At 37.5% G+C, this 17,094-nt stretch overlaps 1 protein-coding gene across 8 annotated transcripts in view; it reads left to right on the top strand.

Moving 5' to 3' along the window:
• The window catches only part of USP24 (ubiquitin specific peptidase 24), a 154,449-nt gene that overhangs the window by 89,137 nt on the left and 48,218 nt on the right, over positions 1-17,094 (top strand). For all 8 annotated transcript variants that reach the window (XR_013520109.1, XM_078331960.1, XM_054236291.2 and 5 more), the window contains 8 exons: positions 1,521-1,676; positions 4,603-4,700; positions 7,630-7,725; positions 7,840-8,068; positions 8,748-8,907; positions 10,029-10,184; positions 12,130-12,200; positions 12,839-12,999. Coding sequence is in view for 7 of the 8 variants with exons in the window: in XM_078331960.1 (XP_078188086.1) it covers positions 1,521-1,676; positions 4,603-4,700; positions 7,630-7,725; positions 7,840-8,068; positions 8,748-8,907; positions 10,029-10,184; positions 12,130-12,200; positions 12,839-12,999 (1,127 nt within the window). In the remaining variant the exon portion in view is untranslated. The remainder of the gene's footprint in view (positions 1-1,520; positions 1,677-4,602; positions 4,701-7,629; positions 7,726-7,839; positions 8,069-8,747; positions 8,908-10,028; positions 10,185-12,129; positions 12,201-12,838; positions 13,000-17,094) is intronic.

Raw genomic sequence — 17,094 nt, 5'->3', positions numbered from 1 at the left:
CTCAGCAATGTAGAGAGACCCCATCTCTACAAATAAAAAAATTAGCTGGTGTGATGGCACATACCTGTAGTCCCAGCTACTCAGGAGGTTGAAGTAGGAGGATAGCTTGCACCCAGAAGGTCAAGGCTGCAGTGAACCAAGATTATACACTGCACTGCAGCCTGGGCAACAAACCAAGACTCTGTCTCAAAAAATAAATAAATAAAAGAGAAATACCTTTTCCATAAATGAAAATCAGAACTTAAAGTATCTATATAAAGTCAATAATGACTTCAAGTTTTAGAACTGGAAGAGCCTTTAATATCATCTACCTTTCCACCTCCTCATGTTATATATTAGGAAACCAAAACTTAGAGAGATGAAGTTGCTTGTCCCAGATCAGACTCTAGTTCTGTTTCAGTTGAGAAGTTTTTCATTAGTCATGAGGCCTCTTTGAATCTGATTGTTGCATATGTCTTAGTTGCTTATATAAATGGATTATCATTTAATTTTTTCACTTGATATTTAAAGTTCATTTTTGTTGATTGTTAGAATGTGTTCCTTAAGAGATTTATCTGTATATTGAAATTGTCTTATCATAATATTGTATAAGTTCTGAGAATAAATTCATGTAGAAAAAGTTGTTAGAACTATGTATTTTATATTTTAGTGATAGAAATTTAGATCAGCTATCATGTCATTTATTGCTTATACATTAATTTGAAGGAAAAGAAAACTGATGTAACTATAAAATATATCACTAGTATTAGCTTAACGAATTTTCAAGTCTACCACTTTAGCAATCTTGTAATTTTATCAGTATTTAGAGATACAAATTTTAAACACAGAAGCAAATTAAAATGAGCATGTATTTGCTTAGAATACATACTCAAAAGCATTCATGTAGTATTTGAATCTTATTGAACATTTAGAATTTGTATGATGAAGTTTGAAGTTTTAGTAGTTACAGAGTTACGTGGTTTTATGAAGTTAATTTTTAGAAAATATCATTGGTGTGGATGGAATACTATGCAGCCATAAAAAAAGATGAGTGTGTCCTTTGTAGGGACATGGATGAACCTGGAAACCATCATTCTCAGCAAACTGACACAGGAAGAGAAAATCAAACACTGCATGTTCTCACTCATAGGCGGGTATTGAACAATGAGAACACATGGACACAGGGAGGGGAGCATCACACACTGGGGTCTGTGGTGGGGGGAACTAGGGGAGGGATAGCGGGAAGTGGGGAGTTGGGGAGGGATAACATGGGGAGAAATGTCAGATATAGGTGATGGGGAAGAAGGCAGCAAACCACATTGCCATGTATGTACCTATGCAACAATCTTGCATGCTCTTCACATGTACCCCAAAACCTAAAATGTGATAAAATATATATATATATATTTTAATAAAAAGAAAGAAAATATCATTGGCGTGACTTAAAGAGGAAAGGAATATTAGAACATGTACTAAGATCTATTTCTCTTTAATTTGTCATTTTAAAAAGTTTATGTCATTTTTTATTCTCTTAAACTTAGAAAACATTGTTGTCTGAATCAAGTTCTCAGTCCTCAAAATCTCCATCCCTGTCATCAAAGCAACAGCATCAGCCAAGTGCCAGTTCAATTTTAGAAAGTCTGTTTCGATCTTTTGCCCCGGGAATGTCTACCTTCAGAGTGCTCTACAACTTAGAAGTAAGACACCTAAATTCTTTTCATTTCATTTTGACAGGTCTGTTTGGATTTTTAGATTCATGCTTTCAGATGTCAGAAATAAGTAAATAGGTTTACATGATGATTGGTTGAAAATTATTTTTAAGAAATAGATAATAAATGGAAACTTTTTTGCCTTTGAATATGCAAAAGTTTATTTTTATTACTGCCTTAGCTCATTTGGTCTTCTATAACAAATCACCATAGACTGGGTGGCTTAAACTGCAAGCATTTATTTCTCACAGCTGGAGTGGCTGGGGAGTCCAGCATCGAGGCACCAGCAGATCTGGTGTCTCGTGTGGGCTGGCCTTCTGGTTCATAGATGGTACCTTCTCACTATGTCTTCACTTCCAAAATATGAATTTCAGGGGATTGTTGTAATTAGCCTCCCCAAAAGAAGCTTTAAAGTAATACATTTAGTTCACTAAACATTTACTAATTGTTTACTGTCTACAAGTCATGATGGTAGTTAAGGGAACAGAGTTGAAAAGACAAGGTATTCCCTCCAAGATCTTATGAGTAAGACATACGGAAGCTGTATATACTGAGTCTGGATGGCTGAGTGTAAACAAAGCACTATGGGAAAGTGACCAACTGGAATCACTTCTGCTCTTGGAGAATAATAGGTCAGACCCTTATACCACTTTTGGTCTGAAGAAAATAAAGCCCTGAATAATTTTGCTTTGTCTTAGGAAGTTATATTCAGGCTCCAAAGAATCCATATCAGTGCCTAAGCAACCTTAATTATTATATCATGTTTCTTAAGTACACAAGAGTCAAAATTTTTAAGAGGGTACCTGCATTTTTTCCACTTTTCATTTCATGTGACAACCTAATTTGGAGCATATAATTATAGTCATTCATTTTCCCACTCCACTAGTTGTTTATATGATGTGATAACATTTCATATTTGCCTAAATCGTTCTTGTAAAAAGATATCTTGGGCTAAAAAGGAAAAAATATTTAGCAAACATTTTTAAAATTGTGCATGTCCTTATTTAATGTGGGCATTTTAAAATATATGCAGTATTCAGCATGGAAACCATGTTCCAGGTTGAGTCATTGTTGTGTTTAAGAATTAACTTTATGAAATGTAGTAGCATTCAGTGTAGTATTAAGTTATAAAAACAGCATGGAATACCAAAGTGCTTTCTATTTAGATTATATTTTAGGTTGTGGTGCATACTGAGGAGGCTTATTCAAAATGAAAATACTAGCTTAATGTCCACCCTGTTTAATAAACAGATGTCAAAAAATAAAATATATACAGTATTCCAAAACAGAAAATTGCTTAGGAATTTTTAGCCAATTTAATCTTGTAGAATTTGCATCTTGTGATTCCTGCCAGATCTGTCATTTGCTTTTGAAAGATTATCTCCAAAAAGTTCAGGTGTAATTATTAACACCCACATTTGATAGTGCCTAGAAAAACAGAATGGTCCAACAATGGGCCTAGCTTGCCATCAACTATCTAAATTCCATTATCTTAGAGCCATAGCACTGCAGTAGTGAAATACTTCCAGTATCATTTTAGGACTTCTCATTAAGTGTGAATTCCTTTGATATTTTGTGTTTTGCTTTAGATACTTAAAATATTTGGAAACCCAACCCTCCCAAAAGCTTTTATTTTGCTGTCAGTGAAAAGGTTTCTTTGCAATTTGTTTATCAACTTTTGTTTACCTGTGAGGAAACTTCAAAGTGGATATTTCCATTTCTTTAAAGAAACCTGTCAGTTCATTAAATTGTTGTCCATTAAGCATGAGGAGAGTGGGGTCAGGGTGTACCTATAGACGAAGAGCTATATATGCTTCAAGGCTTTAGAAGAGCACAGGTTCCTTTTCTCCCATGTGATGCTCATTATCCCATGTTGGTGGGCCTGTTTCTCCAAGGGCAACCTAGGAGGAAGGCATCTTTAACAAAATCTCACATTAAGTTCTAAACTCATAAAACTCAAGGGTTCATAGAAGCAGATTTTTTTAGAATAGAAAATGATCTTAAACTACATCTAGTTTAAGACTGAGGCAATAAGAGTTTTTATTATTAAATCATAACTGAATAAGCACTTGTTTACTATTTGTTTTGTGCCGATGCTTATACTAAGCACCTTAAAGTTTGTGCTGTAGTATTTAATCCATCAATCTTCCTATAAAGGTAATTACTGTGCTCATTTAATGATGAGAAAACTAGGGCAAAAGGGAACATTGTATGCCTGAGATCTCTCAGCTAGGTAAAACTAGAATGTGAACTAGATTTGTAGACTTGCCTATAGATTGGTTATTTATGTGAAATTCTGCCCAACCAAAATATTCAGTTGAACTCGACTTTAGGTAGGTCTTGTGGCATCATAGAAGGGCATGAGTGTTAGAATGAGTTGCATCTGGATTTGAATTCTAGCCATGTGCCCTTAGGTGGGCAGTCACTTAACCTGTTTAACCTTTCAGGTCTCTGTTCTCTCACCTATAAAGTAAAATACATATGCTTGGTACATTGTAGGTGTTCAATAAATAGGAGTTAGAGTTATTATTGGGGAACTCATTTTGCATTTTTAATATGTGGGCTATTTTATAAAACTTTGGTTTATATCTTTCTAAAGAACATATCTAGCATATCACATGAAATTATCTGTTCTTATCTAAGTTTGAGGGCCTGAGATTTTGATTTTTGCCGTTTCATGAAAAGAACGTAGCAGCTTTCTCTAGAACAGAGATATTTTTCTTCCAAAGTAAATAGAATAGGGAAAATGTGATTATTTTATTGTGAAACACCAGCTTCCATATATTTCTGGGGGAAAAACTGTGTGCAGCATTTAAAGAGATTTTAACTCAAGTTGTCTGAATGTTTTATTTAGTAAAGGAGTAATTTCTGCTGAAAATGTGCGGGTGAATAATTGTACTTATCTATTTCCTAGGTTCTAAGCTCCAAACTCATGCCAACAGCTGATGATGACATGGCCAGAAGCTGTGCCAAATCCTTCTGTGAAAACTTCCTCAAAGCTGGCGGTTTGAGGTTAGAGTTTCAGTGTAGTGTTACATGAGTTGCCAAAAATGAATATGGATATTTTCCTTAATTTCGCTTGCAAAGTCTTGCTTATTCCTACAAGGTAACATGTGACTCATTGTGAGAGTTGTAATAAGAGGGAATGATGTTTCAGTCCTTTAGAGTATTTTAATTCGTTATAACTTCTGATTATTTGAAAAATGTATGGAAGCGTGTCTCTTTCCCCTATGGTAGTGGGGGAAATTCTCAAGAAGATAGAAGTAAGGAGGCTGTGTCTCTTTCTTTTGTGTCTCATGTCAGTTTGAAATAAGGTGAATTTGATCCCTGTATATCCATTTTGTGCAAAGTATTAGTGCTGGGGATGCAAAGATAAATTAGATATTATCTCTACCTTTGAGAGGCAGCAGATGGTTTAACAAAGAATAACAAACAGCTAGGTTTGTTGTAACACACAGTTAGGTATATTTTAAGTGTTAAAATGGGCCAGGCATGGTGGTTCATGCCTGTAATCTCAACACTTTGAGGGGCTGAGGCAGGAGGATCGCTTGAGCCCAAGAGTTTGAGACTGTCCTGGACAACATAGTGATACTTCATGTCTACTAAAAATGAAAAATATTTTTAAAAAGCTGAGTGTGATGACATGCACCTGTAGTCCCAGCTACTTGGGACGCTGAGGTGGGAGAATCACTTGAGCCCAGGAAGTAGAGGTTGCAGTGAGCCATGATTGCACCACTGCACTCCACTCTGGCAACAGAACAAGACCCTATCTCAAAAAAAAAAAAAAAAAGGTATTAAAACAGGCATATAAAAAGTGCTTGTGGGGAGGAGGGGGCGAGAAAGTAGCGGTTAAATTGGTTGGATTTGCATAGAGTCATAAGGTTAGAAAATGATTCACAGAAAATGACCGTTGAGCTAGGAATTGGGAAATTGTTTACCTAGAAATACTCTGGGTAAATAAGGAGGGAAAGGGTACTCTAAGCTGAGATGGAGGGAGGGGAGAGTGAGAGCATGAAGATATATCACCTGTCTTGGGAACCTCAGTTGCCTGGTGAAGTTCAAGCAAAGGATGAAGGAGAGAAACATGTCAAGAAGGGTTTCATTGGGGAATATGAGCATTGTCTTGTAGTCCATGGAAAAACAGGCAGTTTCTAAGCCAAGAATTACCTGAAACAGTTACTCTTGCTGCACTGAAGAGGACGAAGGGAAATGGGAGAGACTGGAGGAGAGGAAGACTGAGAGCTGACAGTATCCAGAGAGGAGATGAAGGACAATGACAGAATGACATTTATGACTAGTTAGGTAGAGGGTGGGGATATTTATAAAATGGCCCTGTGGTTTCTAGCTTGGTAGAGTGGGGGAATGTGAGTCATTAGTCAGTATGGGAAATAAACACAGAGAGAGCGGGGAGGAACAGAGGAAAGCAAGAGAAATAAATTTGATTGCATACAGGGTCCTTCTGAGCCATGTGAGGTAGATAGTTTGGATAGGGTGCTTGAAGTGGAGAATGGCATGAGAAATTTGGGAGTGTAAGAGTAAAACCATGAGGGCATAATCCAGCTGTCAGAGCTCAGTGGCAAGTGTAAGGCAGGAAGGTAGCATCAGGGCATAGAGATCTCTGCTTTCAGATGAGTGGGAAGAAAGGGGTATAGTAAATTAAAGAGAATATACCTGAGGGGAAAGTTGGCTTTTGTGTTTTGATTTTAGCTGGTAGAAGAAGACTTGCTTCTCTTTATAGGCTAACTAAAAGGGACCAATGAAGGAGAAAAGAATAAAAATAAAAGAAAAGGGGTAAATGATGGGGTCAAGTTGTACTGTAGTTGGAAGGAGATATTCTCTAGAAAGAAGTGGGAATGCCGTTTCCTCTGGGTGAGGAAGGCATGGAGACCAGCTTGAAGCTTGAGCAGAGGATGGTTGAAGGAATTCCTGTGGAGAGGTCTGGCACAGAGAAACTGGGTAGGGACCTTGAGGAGGTCGAGGGGATGGGAAACGGAAATGATGGCGAAAAGGATTCCCAAGTACCATGGGAGGTCTGGCACACATGTGTAGCTTTATTCTGTGTTCGACACTGTAGAGGTATTTTTAATAAAAACTCCTCTTACATCACTCAGCCGTTTGGGCTGTCAAAGGCAGTTAACATTTGGCTTATTTGTGTTTGTCAGTTAATTCATGTGCCAGACATTGTTCTAAGCACTGAGAACAGAGCAGTGAGTAGATCAGACCAAAATCCACATCCTCATGACACTTACAGTCTAGGGCGGGGGAGACAGTAAACTTAAGTAAAAATATTTGTCAGATGGTGAGGAGAGCTGTAAAGAAAAGTAAAGAAGCAGGGATTGGCAGGTGCTGTGATTTTCAGAAGGGTGATCAGGAAAAACTTCACTGGGGTGACATCTAGCAAAGACCTGAAGAAGATAAGGGAGCAAGACCCAGAAGAAAGCTTTTCAGAGGAGCAGCCAGTTCATACTCATGCGTGGAGACCTACCTGGTGCCTGCAGAGCCAGTGTGGTTGGGGCAGAGTGAATGAGACAGTGTTTCCCATTCTCAGATGAGACAGAGGTCTGGGACATAAGATTGTAGAGATACCAGAGGTCAAGTTATGAAGGATCTTATAGGCTACTGTTAAGACTCTGCTGGTTTTCAGCATAGGAGATTGGAAGTGCCATGATCTGACTTATGTTTTCCAAGGATCACCCTGATTGGTCTTTTGAAAATAGGTTTGGAAGGTGGAGAGTCAAGAGCAGAAGCAGGGAAAACAGGAAACTTATAGGTATCATAGGAAATTGTTATATATATATGTAGGATCTTTGTATGACAGAATCATGTAGAAACTAAGTAATTGGTAATATTGATGACCAATTATATTACTGTACTTATGGAAAATTTAAAATGAAAGAAATAGAAGTCTTTAATATCCTGCCTTTTTTTCTTCTTTTTGAAGTTTGGTTGTAAATGTTATGCAGAGAGATTCCATCCCATCAGAAGTAGACTATGAAACAAGACAGGGTGTTTATTCCATCTGTCTACAGCTTGCAAGGTATGTAAATGTATTGCATAAGTCTCACAAGGCAATACTTGACTTTTTCTTCTCAAATCATATTTTAAATAGTATGAAGTGGACCCAGAATAAGTCTAGCTGTCTTTTTTTAAGATTTTTACTTGTTGGACAAACAATGCCCACATTATTAGACGAAGACCTCACCAAAGATGGCATAGAAGCACTTTCTTCCCGCCCATTCCGGAATGTCAGCCGGCAGACAAGCAGACAGATGTCCTTATGCGGTACCCCAGAAAAGTCATCCTACCGACAGTTGTCAGTGTCTGATAGGTCTTCTATTAGGGTTGAGGAAATCATCCCTGCTGCTCGAGTTGCAATACAGGTAAGTGATTTGTGTATTCAAGACATTTTAGTACCTCTTACTCAGAAAGTCTAGTTTAGGGAGAGGTGCTGTGTGGATATATAAATGATGAAGACATGAACATTGCCTTCAAGAAACTTATGGTGACTTAACAAGAGATCACTAGGGCAAAATAACTATAATTCCAGGCTGAGAGTATCAAGTGTTGTAAAACTACAAGACAAAAACATTCTGTGTCTTTAAAGTAGGTAGAATAATTTCCTTCACCTATGGCTGTGATGGGTGATTTTATGTTATAGGTGGCATTTGAGCTAGGCCTTGAAGAACAGATGAGGATTAGATATACTGAGATAAGTACTTAGAAAGTTAGGAGAAAGGAGATTTGTTCAAGCAAAAGGGAGCACATATGCAAAGTAGAAACACCAGAGCTTATGGGAGGTCACGAGGTCACAGTATGTGGGAAAGGGGGAAAGTGAAAAAATTGGTAAAGCGTAATTTTAAGCCACAGCATGAAGATCAGTCTATTTTACAGATAAAAGAGAGACTAAAAGTCCTTGAGCAGAATGGCAGCTTGAGAGAGGCCATCCCTGACCTTAGAGGGAAAGGAAGCTTGTGAAACTGAGACCGGTAAGAAGGTCGTAGATGTCAGGGCATATGTTCAGGTATTGCCTTTTCTCATAATTCTTGTTCCATTCTTTAGACGATGGAAGTAAGCGATTTCACTTCTACTGTGGCTTGTTTCATGAGATTGTCATGGGCTGCAGCTGCTGGACGGCTTGATCTTGTTGGGAGTAGCCAGCCAATTAAAGAAAGTAATTCTCTGTGTCCTGCTGGAATTCGAAACAGACTCAGCAGTTCAGGTACTGATTAAAAAGAGACAGTAATGAGAACACTGTGCAAAAAATAACCGTAAGAATTATCTATGTGTAGGTTTTCCAGAGTCTCTTGCTTGTGAGCCTGAGTATAAATCCATCGAGCTCTGTATACACTTAGTATTTATGCATGTTCCTACATATATGTGATACTTAAGAAGAAAAATATTTATGGCCAGGCACAGTGGCTCAGGCTTGTAATCCCACCACTTTGGGAGGCTGGGCGGATCACCAGGTCAGGAGTTTGAGACCATTCTGACCAATATGGTAAAACCACATCTCTACTAAAAACACAAAAATTAGCCAGGCATGGTGGTGGGCACCTATAGTCCCAGCTACTTTGGAGGCTGAGGGAGGTGAATCACTTGAGCCCAAGAGGCAGAGGTTGCAGTGAGCCAAGATTACTCCACTGCATTCCAGCCTGGGAGTGTGTCTCAAAAAAAAAGGAAGAAGAAAAATATTTATAAACACATAGAGTAAGTAGAGAAACCAACAGTTTTTAGCTTAGCTGAGTATAAAAGTGTCGTGAAACCAATAATTGTGACTATAATACAAATTCATGTAGAATTCTGTCCTGGAAAACAGTTCTTTCCTTGGATTGCCAGGTTATTTTTCATTAGGCCTTTTTAAAATACAGCTTTATTTCCCAGCTTTGTTTGTTCTTCTTGCACAATTTATATTTTAGAAATACCTCAATAATAAAGGAAGTTTTAAAATTTTTGACATATATACAGTAAAGTATATGGGAATTTTTAGGATTTTTATATGCATATAACCCATCTACATCAAGTTACAAGATAGGAAACATTTCTGATGTCCTCAGGAGGGCTCAGGGCTCCCTCATAGCCACAAAATCGTGCTATTCTTCTATCACCTGAAATTAGTTTTGCCTTGTGAACACATTTTGATTGCCTGCAAATGTGTTTTGAAGACAAGGTAGTTAAGAGTGTTTCAGATACAGTGATTAAATCTCTCTGGTGTCTTAGACCTAAGTGCTTTCTTAAAGTATTTATTGTCACATGAGGATTCTGGAACATAATAGTAAAAAGATTAAAGTATTGGACAGTTCCTGTAGGATCCACAGTAAATTTCTGCTTGCCTGTTTTCAGGAAGCAATTGCAGCTCTGGAAGTGAAGGAGAACCAGTAGCCCTGCATGCAGGAATCTGTGTTCGACAACAGTCTGTATCCACCAAAGACTCACTGATTGCCGGAGAGGCTTTGTCTCTTCTTGTTACGTGCCTACAGCTTCGGAGCCAGCAACTGGGTATGCAGGAGGCTTGTTTATGATAATCTCTTTCAGCGAAAGGCCAGGTTTCTGTTGGCAATTATTTACATTTCTTCATAGATAAGGTTGTTAGTCAAAATGAAAAAGGGCAAGAAGTTGGCATGTGGAGTAGCTAAGAATAATGCTAAACTAGTTCATTCTGAAGAAATATTACTGAGCACCTTCTGTATACGAGGTTCCACAGCCGCTGTCACCAGGGCAGTATGTCTGCACGCCACGAGCTTGCTGTCTAGTTGAAGAAGTCAAACAACCCAAATTTACTAGTTCATAAATTACAGAATTAGAATTGTATATCCATTCCTGATAATGACTCCAGTGTTAAAAATTGTGTAACTTAAGATTTGCTCTTTTGTCTTTCTTTTTGGCTTTGTGAGTAGGGGCCATTACTAATCATTTTCTAACATGAGAGCACCCCAGGACTCAGCTCCTCATCATCTGTTCTCTATCTCCATTCATTCCCTTGGTGATCTCATGCAGCTTCACAGTCTTAAATTCCATCTGTATGCTAATAACACCAAAATTTGGGTCTATGGCCTATACCACTGTGCTGATATCTCCAATTAGATATCAAATAGACATCCTAAACTTCTCATTTCCAGAACTAAATTTCCCTAATCCTGCTCATGTCACCCTAGAGTTTTATTAAAGGCAGTTCTATTCTTCAGTTGCTCTGGCCAAAAACCTTGGCTTCATCTTTGATATCTTTTTTTTTCCACCCTCTACTTCTAATCTGTCAGCATATCCTCCTTCAAGCCCTATCTAGATTCTACCTCTTAGCACCCTCTTCACTTGGTGCCCTCTGAGCTGCCACTGCTTCCTGCTTGGATTATAGCAGGAGTGCCCTAACTCATCTCCCTGCTTCTGCCTTGCAGTTCATTCTCTATTCAACAACGAGGGTAGACCTTCTAAATTTTACATCGAGTGTGTCACTCCTCTTTCAAAGCCTCTGGTGGTTCTCAGTTCACCGGGTAAAAGCCATATCTTTACAAGGGGGTGGACACAGTGTACCCCCTTGATGCTTCTGTGCCTTTGCTTCTACTCTCCCCTTTACTCGCTGTGTTGCGGCCATCCTGGACTCCTTGCTGTTTCCCCAACAGCCAGCATATATTCTTTCCCCAGGACCCTTGCACTGGCTATTTGTTTCCTCTTTCCAGTATGCTTAAGTGAGACATTCCTTGACCACCTTTAAAAAAACTTACAATGCTTTCCTTGCCCCAGCACTACCCAGACCCCTTACCTTATTTTTTTCTATATCATTGATCATTTTATAACATGCAAAATAATCCACTTATTTATTGTGTTTATTGTCATTATCCCCTCCCCAACTAGATTATAAGCTCCATGAGGACAGACACTTTTATTCATTTTGTTCCCTAATGAACCTCCAATTCCCAAACACTCTCTGATGTGTAGTAGATTCTCAATAAATAAATATTCAGAAATGAAGTCTTAGCAACTCCGCTTTTAAAAAGTGTACTAGTCCTACTCTTAGCTGTTGGATTTAGTTTAATTTGCCTAGAATTGTTTAACTTAGAGATATTTTCGAATCAAGATGAAAAAATTGTAACTGCCCTCCAAGCTTTTATCTGTTATCATTTTTAAGTTTATTTTAGGGTATATTTTATAGTTTGCAACTATTGATAGTGTATCAAGGCAAAACATTTATCCTGTAACTAGTTTGTGCAAGGCATTTTGCTAAAATACGGGACAGAACAATAACTAAAACATGTTCCTTCTCCTAAGCACCTTAGAATTGTATGGCGTAAAGGGACAGGCATGAAAGCAGTTGTAAAAGGTCCTGAATTCCCATCCTATGTAAAAGAGATGAACTTCTGCTTAAGTTGAGCTTAAGAAACTGATCAAATTTGAAAATGCATTACCTAACTTGTTTCATACACCCACATCCCCCATTTCTTCTTATTAGCATCTTTCTATAACTTGCCCTGTGTTGCTGATTTCATCATTGATATTCTGCTCGGATCACCAAGTTCTGAGGTAAGGATTTTTTATGTTACTTACAAAACTCCTTTGGTCCTGTTGTTTTGTGAGCTCTCTCAGCTCCCTGTGACGTTGTGGGGAATACAGGAGTAGCATTTAGTCCTGTTAGGGAGTGTACAAAGGGGCTGCAGACCATGAAAGAAAAACTGCCTTTCCTCCTGTTACCTCCTCCATATTCTACCAAAAGTTAGGAGACTAATGTTATTAAGTTATTTTTGTTACAACCAGTGTCTGTCCATGGCTCACAAGGGCAGCTGGCATTAAGCATCCACATATTAGAATCAGGAAAGGTCAACCTCAAGTCATAAACTATCATTAGATTTTATAGTTCTGACTTTCTTACATGACCTTGAGGATTAACTTTTAAACTTTCTTTTTTCTTACGTTCATTTACATTAAGTTATAAACCTATTGATTAGAGTAGAATAATTTGGGGAATCAGTTCCCAAACCACATTGAGTTTTAATTAGCCCTAGTTTATTCGGTGGAAACCTTACCGTTAAACACTCAAACACTTACACCTTTCTAATGTCCTTCAAGAACTTGAATTAATAAATAGTGTGGAGTTTGTAAGAAAATCACTTTTTAAGCAGTCGATTCATGTCTGTCCTTTGCTGCTGGTCACATAATTTCAGATTCGCCGGGTTGCCTGTGATCAGCTGTACACTCTTAGTCAGACAGACACATCAGCGCATCCAGATGTGCAGAAGCCAAATCAGTTTCTTCTAGGTGTCATCCTCACTGCTCAGCTGCCTCTCTGGTCTCCAACTAGTATTATGAGAGGAGTCAATCAGAGGTATGTAATAAAAATGGAAACGCTTACCTTATACAGAGAAAAGATAAATGATAATTTGTGTACTGCTCCCCTGAAGACCACAGTGCATTATTGAGATTACTAGAATTTCTCCTCCTTTCTTCTGACATTTGGGTCCTGAAAGATGGCATTTGCTTTTCTCCACATGTAGGATAAGAGAGTTAAAAGAAATACTACCAGAAATGCCTTCTTCTCCATATCCCTGGTTTTCACTTCACCCCATGTGATACATCTATCCCAGAGAGAAAAAGGAGCTCACCTGATTGGTGAGAGCCTGGAATTATTTGAGCCTGGTCACTGTGCAAAGGCTATATTGATCCTTTCCTCTTGTATATATCACTTTTTCAGTGCAAGTATTTCATAGTTCCATGTCTAGAGGTAGCTGGGGTATCCTCCTAGCTTGCTTTCTTGGTTTTATACATACTTGACTATATAAGAGACCTATAGTCCAGGCTTATGAGATGACTGTTCTGCCTGCCCCATCTTACCTCTGCAGGTGAGCCTCTATGCATGTGTTTCTCTGTCTAGTCCCAGGATAGGAGATAGTAGGTCTTACACTGACTTCAAGTTCATACCACTTTTTCTAACTCATCCATACCACACAGCCCCTGCTGTGGGGCATGTAAGGTGTCATGGAGATTTGTGAAGTCAATGTCTACTTTCCTTGTTTATGTGCTTTATAAATTAGGTCCCTAGAAGGAAAGAGGTGCTAGAACCATGCCAAACCCCTGAGATACCTAAGCCTCAACTTTCTGCTTAATGTGGTAAAATATACATAATGTAAAATTTACCACTTTTAAGTGTACAGTTCAGTGGCATTAAGTATACATTCACAATGTTGTACAACCGTCTCCTCTATCCATCTCCAGAACTTTTCCATCATCTGAAACTGAAACACTATGCCCATGAAGAAGTGATTAAATAAAAGACTGTTAAATTTGACTCCATAAAAATTAAAGTTTTCTATATAGGAAAAAAATGCCTCAAAGTCAAAAGCCAATCACCAAACTGGGAAAATAAATCTGCAAAACAACATGCAAAATAATCTACGTGACAGACCATAAGCTAATTTGAGAGAGAGAGAGAGATAAAATTATTATAAATTATTAAACAAAAGACCAACAGCCAAGTTAAAAAAGGGACAAAGAATGTAAACAGACTATTCAAAGACAAATTGTAGATTTTTTTTTGAATTGCTGAATTTTTTTTATTGTGATAAAATACACATAAAATTTACCATTTTAAGGTGTACAATTCCGCAGCATTGTGTTGTAACCATCACAGCTGTCTATTTGCAAAACTCATTTGTCATCCTAAACTGAAACTCTGTACCCATTGAACAGTAACTCCCTATTCCCCTCTCCCCCATCCTGTGGCAGCTACCATTCTACTCTCTGTCTCTAAAGATTTGACTACTCTAGGTAACTCATATAAGTGGAATCATACAGTATTTGTCCTCTTGTGTCTACTTAGTGTAATGTCCTAAGGTTTATTCATATTGTAGCATGAATCGGAATTTCCTTCCTTTTTAAGGTTGAATAATATATTATTGCACATATAAACCATATTTGTATATTCATTCATCCATAGATGAACATGACTATTGTGAATGGAGCTACAAACATAGGTGTGCAAATATCTATGTGAATCTCTGCTTTTAGTTGTTTTGGGTGTTAACCCAGAAGTGGATTGCTGGATCATTTAGTAATTCTGTGTTTGATTTCTTTGTAGAACCACCAAACTGTTTTTCACAGTGGCTGTACCATTTTTCTTTCCCACTAGCAATGTATAAGGATTCTGGTTTCTCCACATCTTGGCCAGTGCTTGTTGTTTTCTAGGTTTTTGTTTGTTTGTTTTTGATAGTAGCTATACTAATGTATGTGAATTGGCATCTTTGGTTTCAGTTTGCATTTCCTTGATTAATGTTGATCATCTTATGTGCTTGTTGGCCATTCATATATCTTCTTTGGAGAAACATCTATTTTAAGACCTTTGCCCATTTTTAAATTGGATTATTTATTGTTAAATTTTTAATATCTTCTGGATATTGATCTCTTATAAGATAATATGATGTGCAGATATTTTCTCTCAATCTGTGGGTTGTCTTTTGGCTCTCTTGATGGTGTCCTGTATAAGTTGCCTGTGTTTTTGCTGTCATAGCCAGGAAATTATGGCCAGATCCTATATCACGTAAGTTTCCCCCCCTGTTTTCTTCTAAGGGTTGTATAGTTTTAGTTCTTACACTTAGGTGTTTGATGCATTTTGAGTTTAGTTTTGCATGTGGTATAAGGTAAGGATCTGCCTTCATTCTTTTCCATGTAAATATCCAGTTTTCCCAGTGCCACTTTTTAAAAATATTACCCTTTCCCTACTGAATAGTTTTGGTGTCCTAGATGAAAATCAGGACCATATTTTTAAGTTCTGTGTTTCTCTTCCATTGGTCTATATGTCTGTCTTCATAACTGCATAACACTGTTTTGATTACTGTAGTATTGTACTAAGTTTGATATCAGCAAGTATGAGTCTTTCAACCTTGTTCCTCTTTTTCAAGATTGATTTGGCTACTTGGAGGGATCCCTTGAGAGTCCATGTGAATTTTAGAATGGGTTTTTCTATTTTTGCAAATGTCTTTGGGATTTTGATAGAGATTTCATTGAACCTGTAGATGACTTTGAATAGTAATCACAACTTAACAAGATTTTGTCTTTCACTCCTTGAACACGAGATGTCTTTTCATTATGTCATCTTTAATTTTTTTCAGCCATGTCTGCAGTTTTCACTGTACAAGTGTTTCATTTCCTTGACTAAGTTGGTTCCTAAGTTTTCTTTTTGATGCTATTTTAAGTGGAATTGTTGATTTCTTTTTCAGTTTGTTCATTGTTGGTGTTAAGAAATGCAACTGATTTTTGTGTTGATTTTGTAGCCTGCAACCTTGCCGAATTTACTTATTACTTCTAACAGTTTCTTTTACAGAAACTTCAGGACTTTCCGTACATAATAACATGTCAATTGCTAACAGATCATTTTACTTCTCTCTTTTCAGTTTGGATGCCTTTTATTTCTTTTCCTCGCCTACTTGTTCTGGCTGAAACCTTCAATACTATGTTGGATGGAAGTGGCAAAAGTGGGCATCTTTGTTCCTGCTCTTAGGATAAAAGCTTTCAGTCATTCAGCATTGAGTATGTTAGTTGTGGGTTTTCACATCTGGCTTTATTATGTTGCAGTAGTTTTCTTCTGTTTGTAGTTTAAGTGTTTTCATCATGAAAGTGGGTTAAATTTTATCAAATGCTTTTTCTGCTTTGATTGAGATGATCATGTGGGTCTTTTTTCCTTCTTTCCCTTAATGTGGTGTTACATTGATTTTCATACATTGGACCATACTTGAATTCCAGGAGTCAATCCCACTTGTTTATGGGGTGTAACCCTTTAAATGCACTGCTTTGGTTTGATAGTATTTTGTTGAGGATTTTTCATTAGCATTCATAAGAGATACTGGTCTGTAGTTTTCTTGTGGTATCTTTTTCTGGCTTTTGTATCAGGGTAATAATGGTGTCATAGAATGAATTAGGAAGTGTTACCTCCACTTCAGTTTTTTTGAAAGAGCTTGAGAAGAATTGGTGTTAATTCTTTAAATGTTTGGGAGAATTCACCAGTGAAGCCATCTGGTCCAGGGCTTTCCTATGTTGGGAGGTTTTTCATTATCTATTCAGTCTCCTTGCTGAATCTCCTTGCTTAGTGGGTTTATTTGCCTTTTCTGTTTCTTCCTGATTCAGTCTTGGTAGGTTTTGTGTTTCTAGAAATTTGTCCACTTCACATAAGTTAGTTAATTTGTTGGCATACAGTTGCTTTTGGTAGTCTCTTATATCCTTTTTATTTCTGTAAAATTGGTAGTTACATACCCACTTTCATTTCTGAGTTTAGTAATTTCATCCTTCTCCCTTTTTTTTGTCTTAGTTCAGCTAAAGGTTTGTCGGTTTTGTTGATCTTTTCAAAGAGCCAACTTTGGTTTCATTGAATTATTTTTTCTTTTTGGTATTGTTTTGCTGTTCTCTATTTTATTTGTTTCCACTCTAATCT

This window comes from Callithrix jacchus, chromosome 7, assembly GCF_049354715.1.
Source record: "Callithrix jacchus isolate 240 chromosome 7, calJac240_pri, whole genome shotgun sequence".
NCBI lineage: Eukaryota > Metazoa > Chordata > Mammalia > Primates > Cebidae > Callithrix > Callithrix jacchus.
Note: the sequence above shows the minus strand (reverse complement) of the source record. Positions and strands in the feature narration are given on the sequence as shown.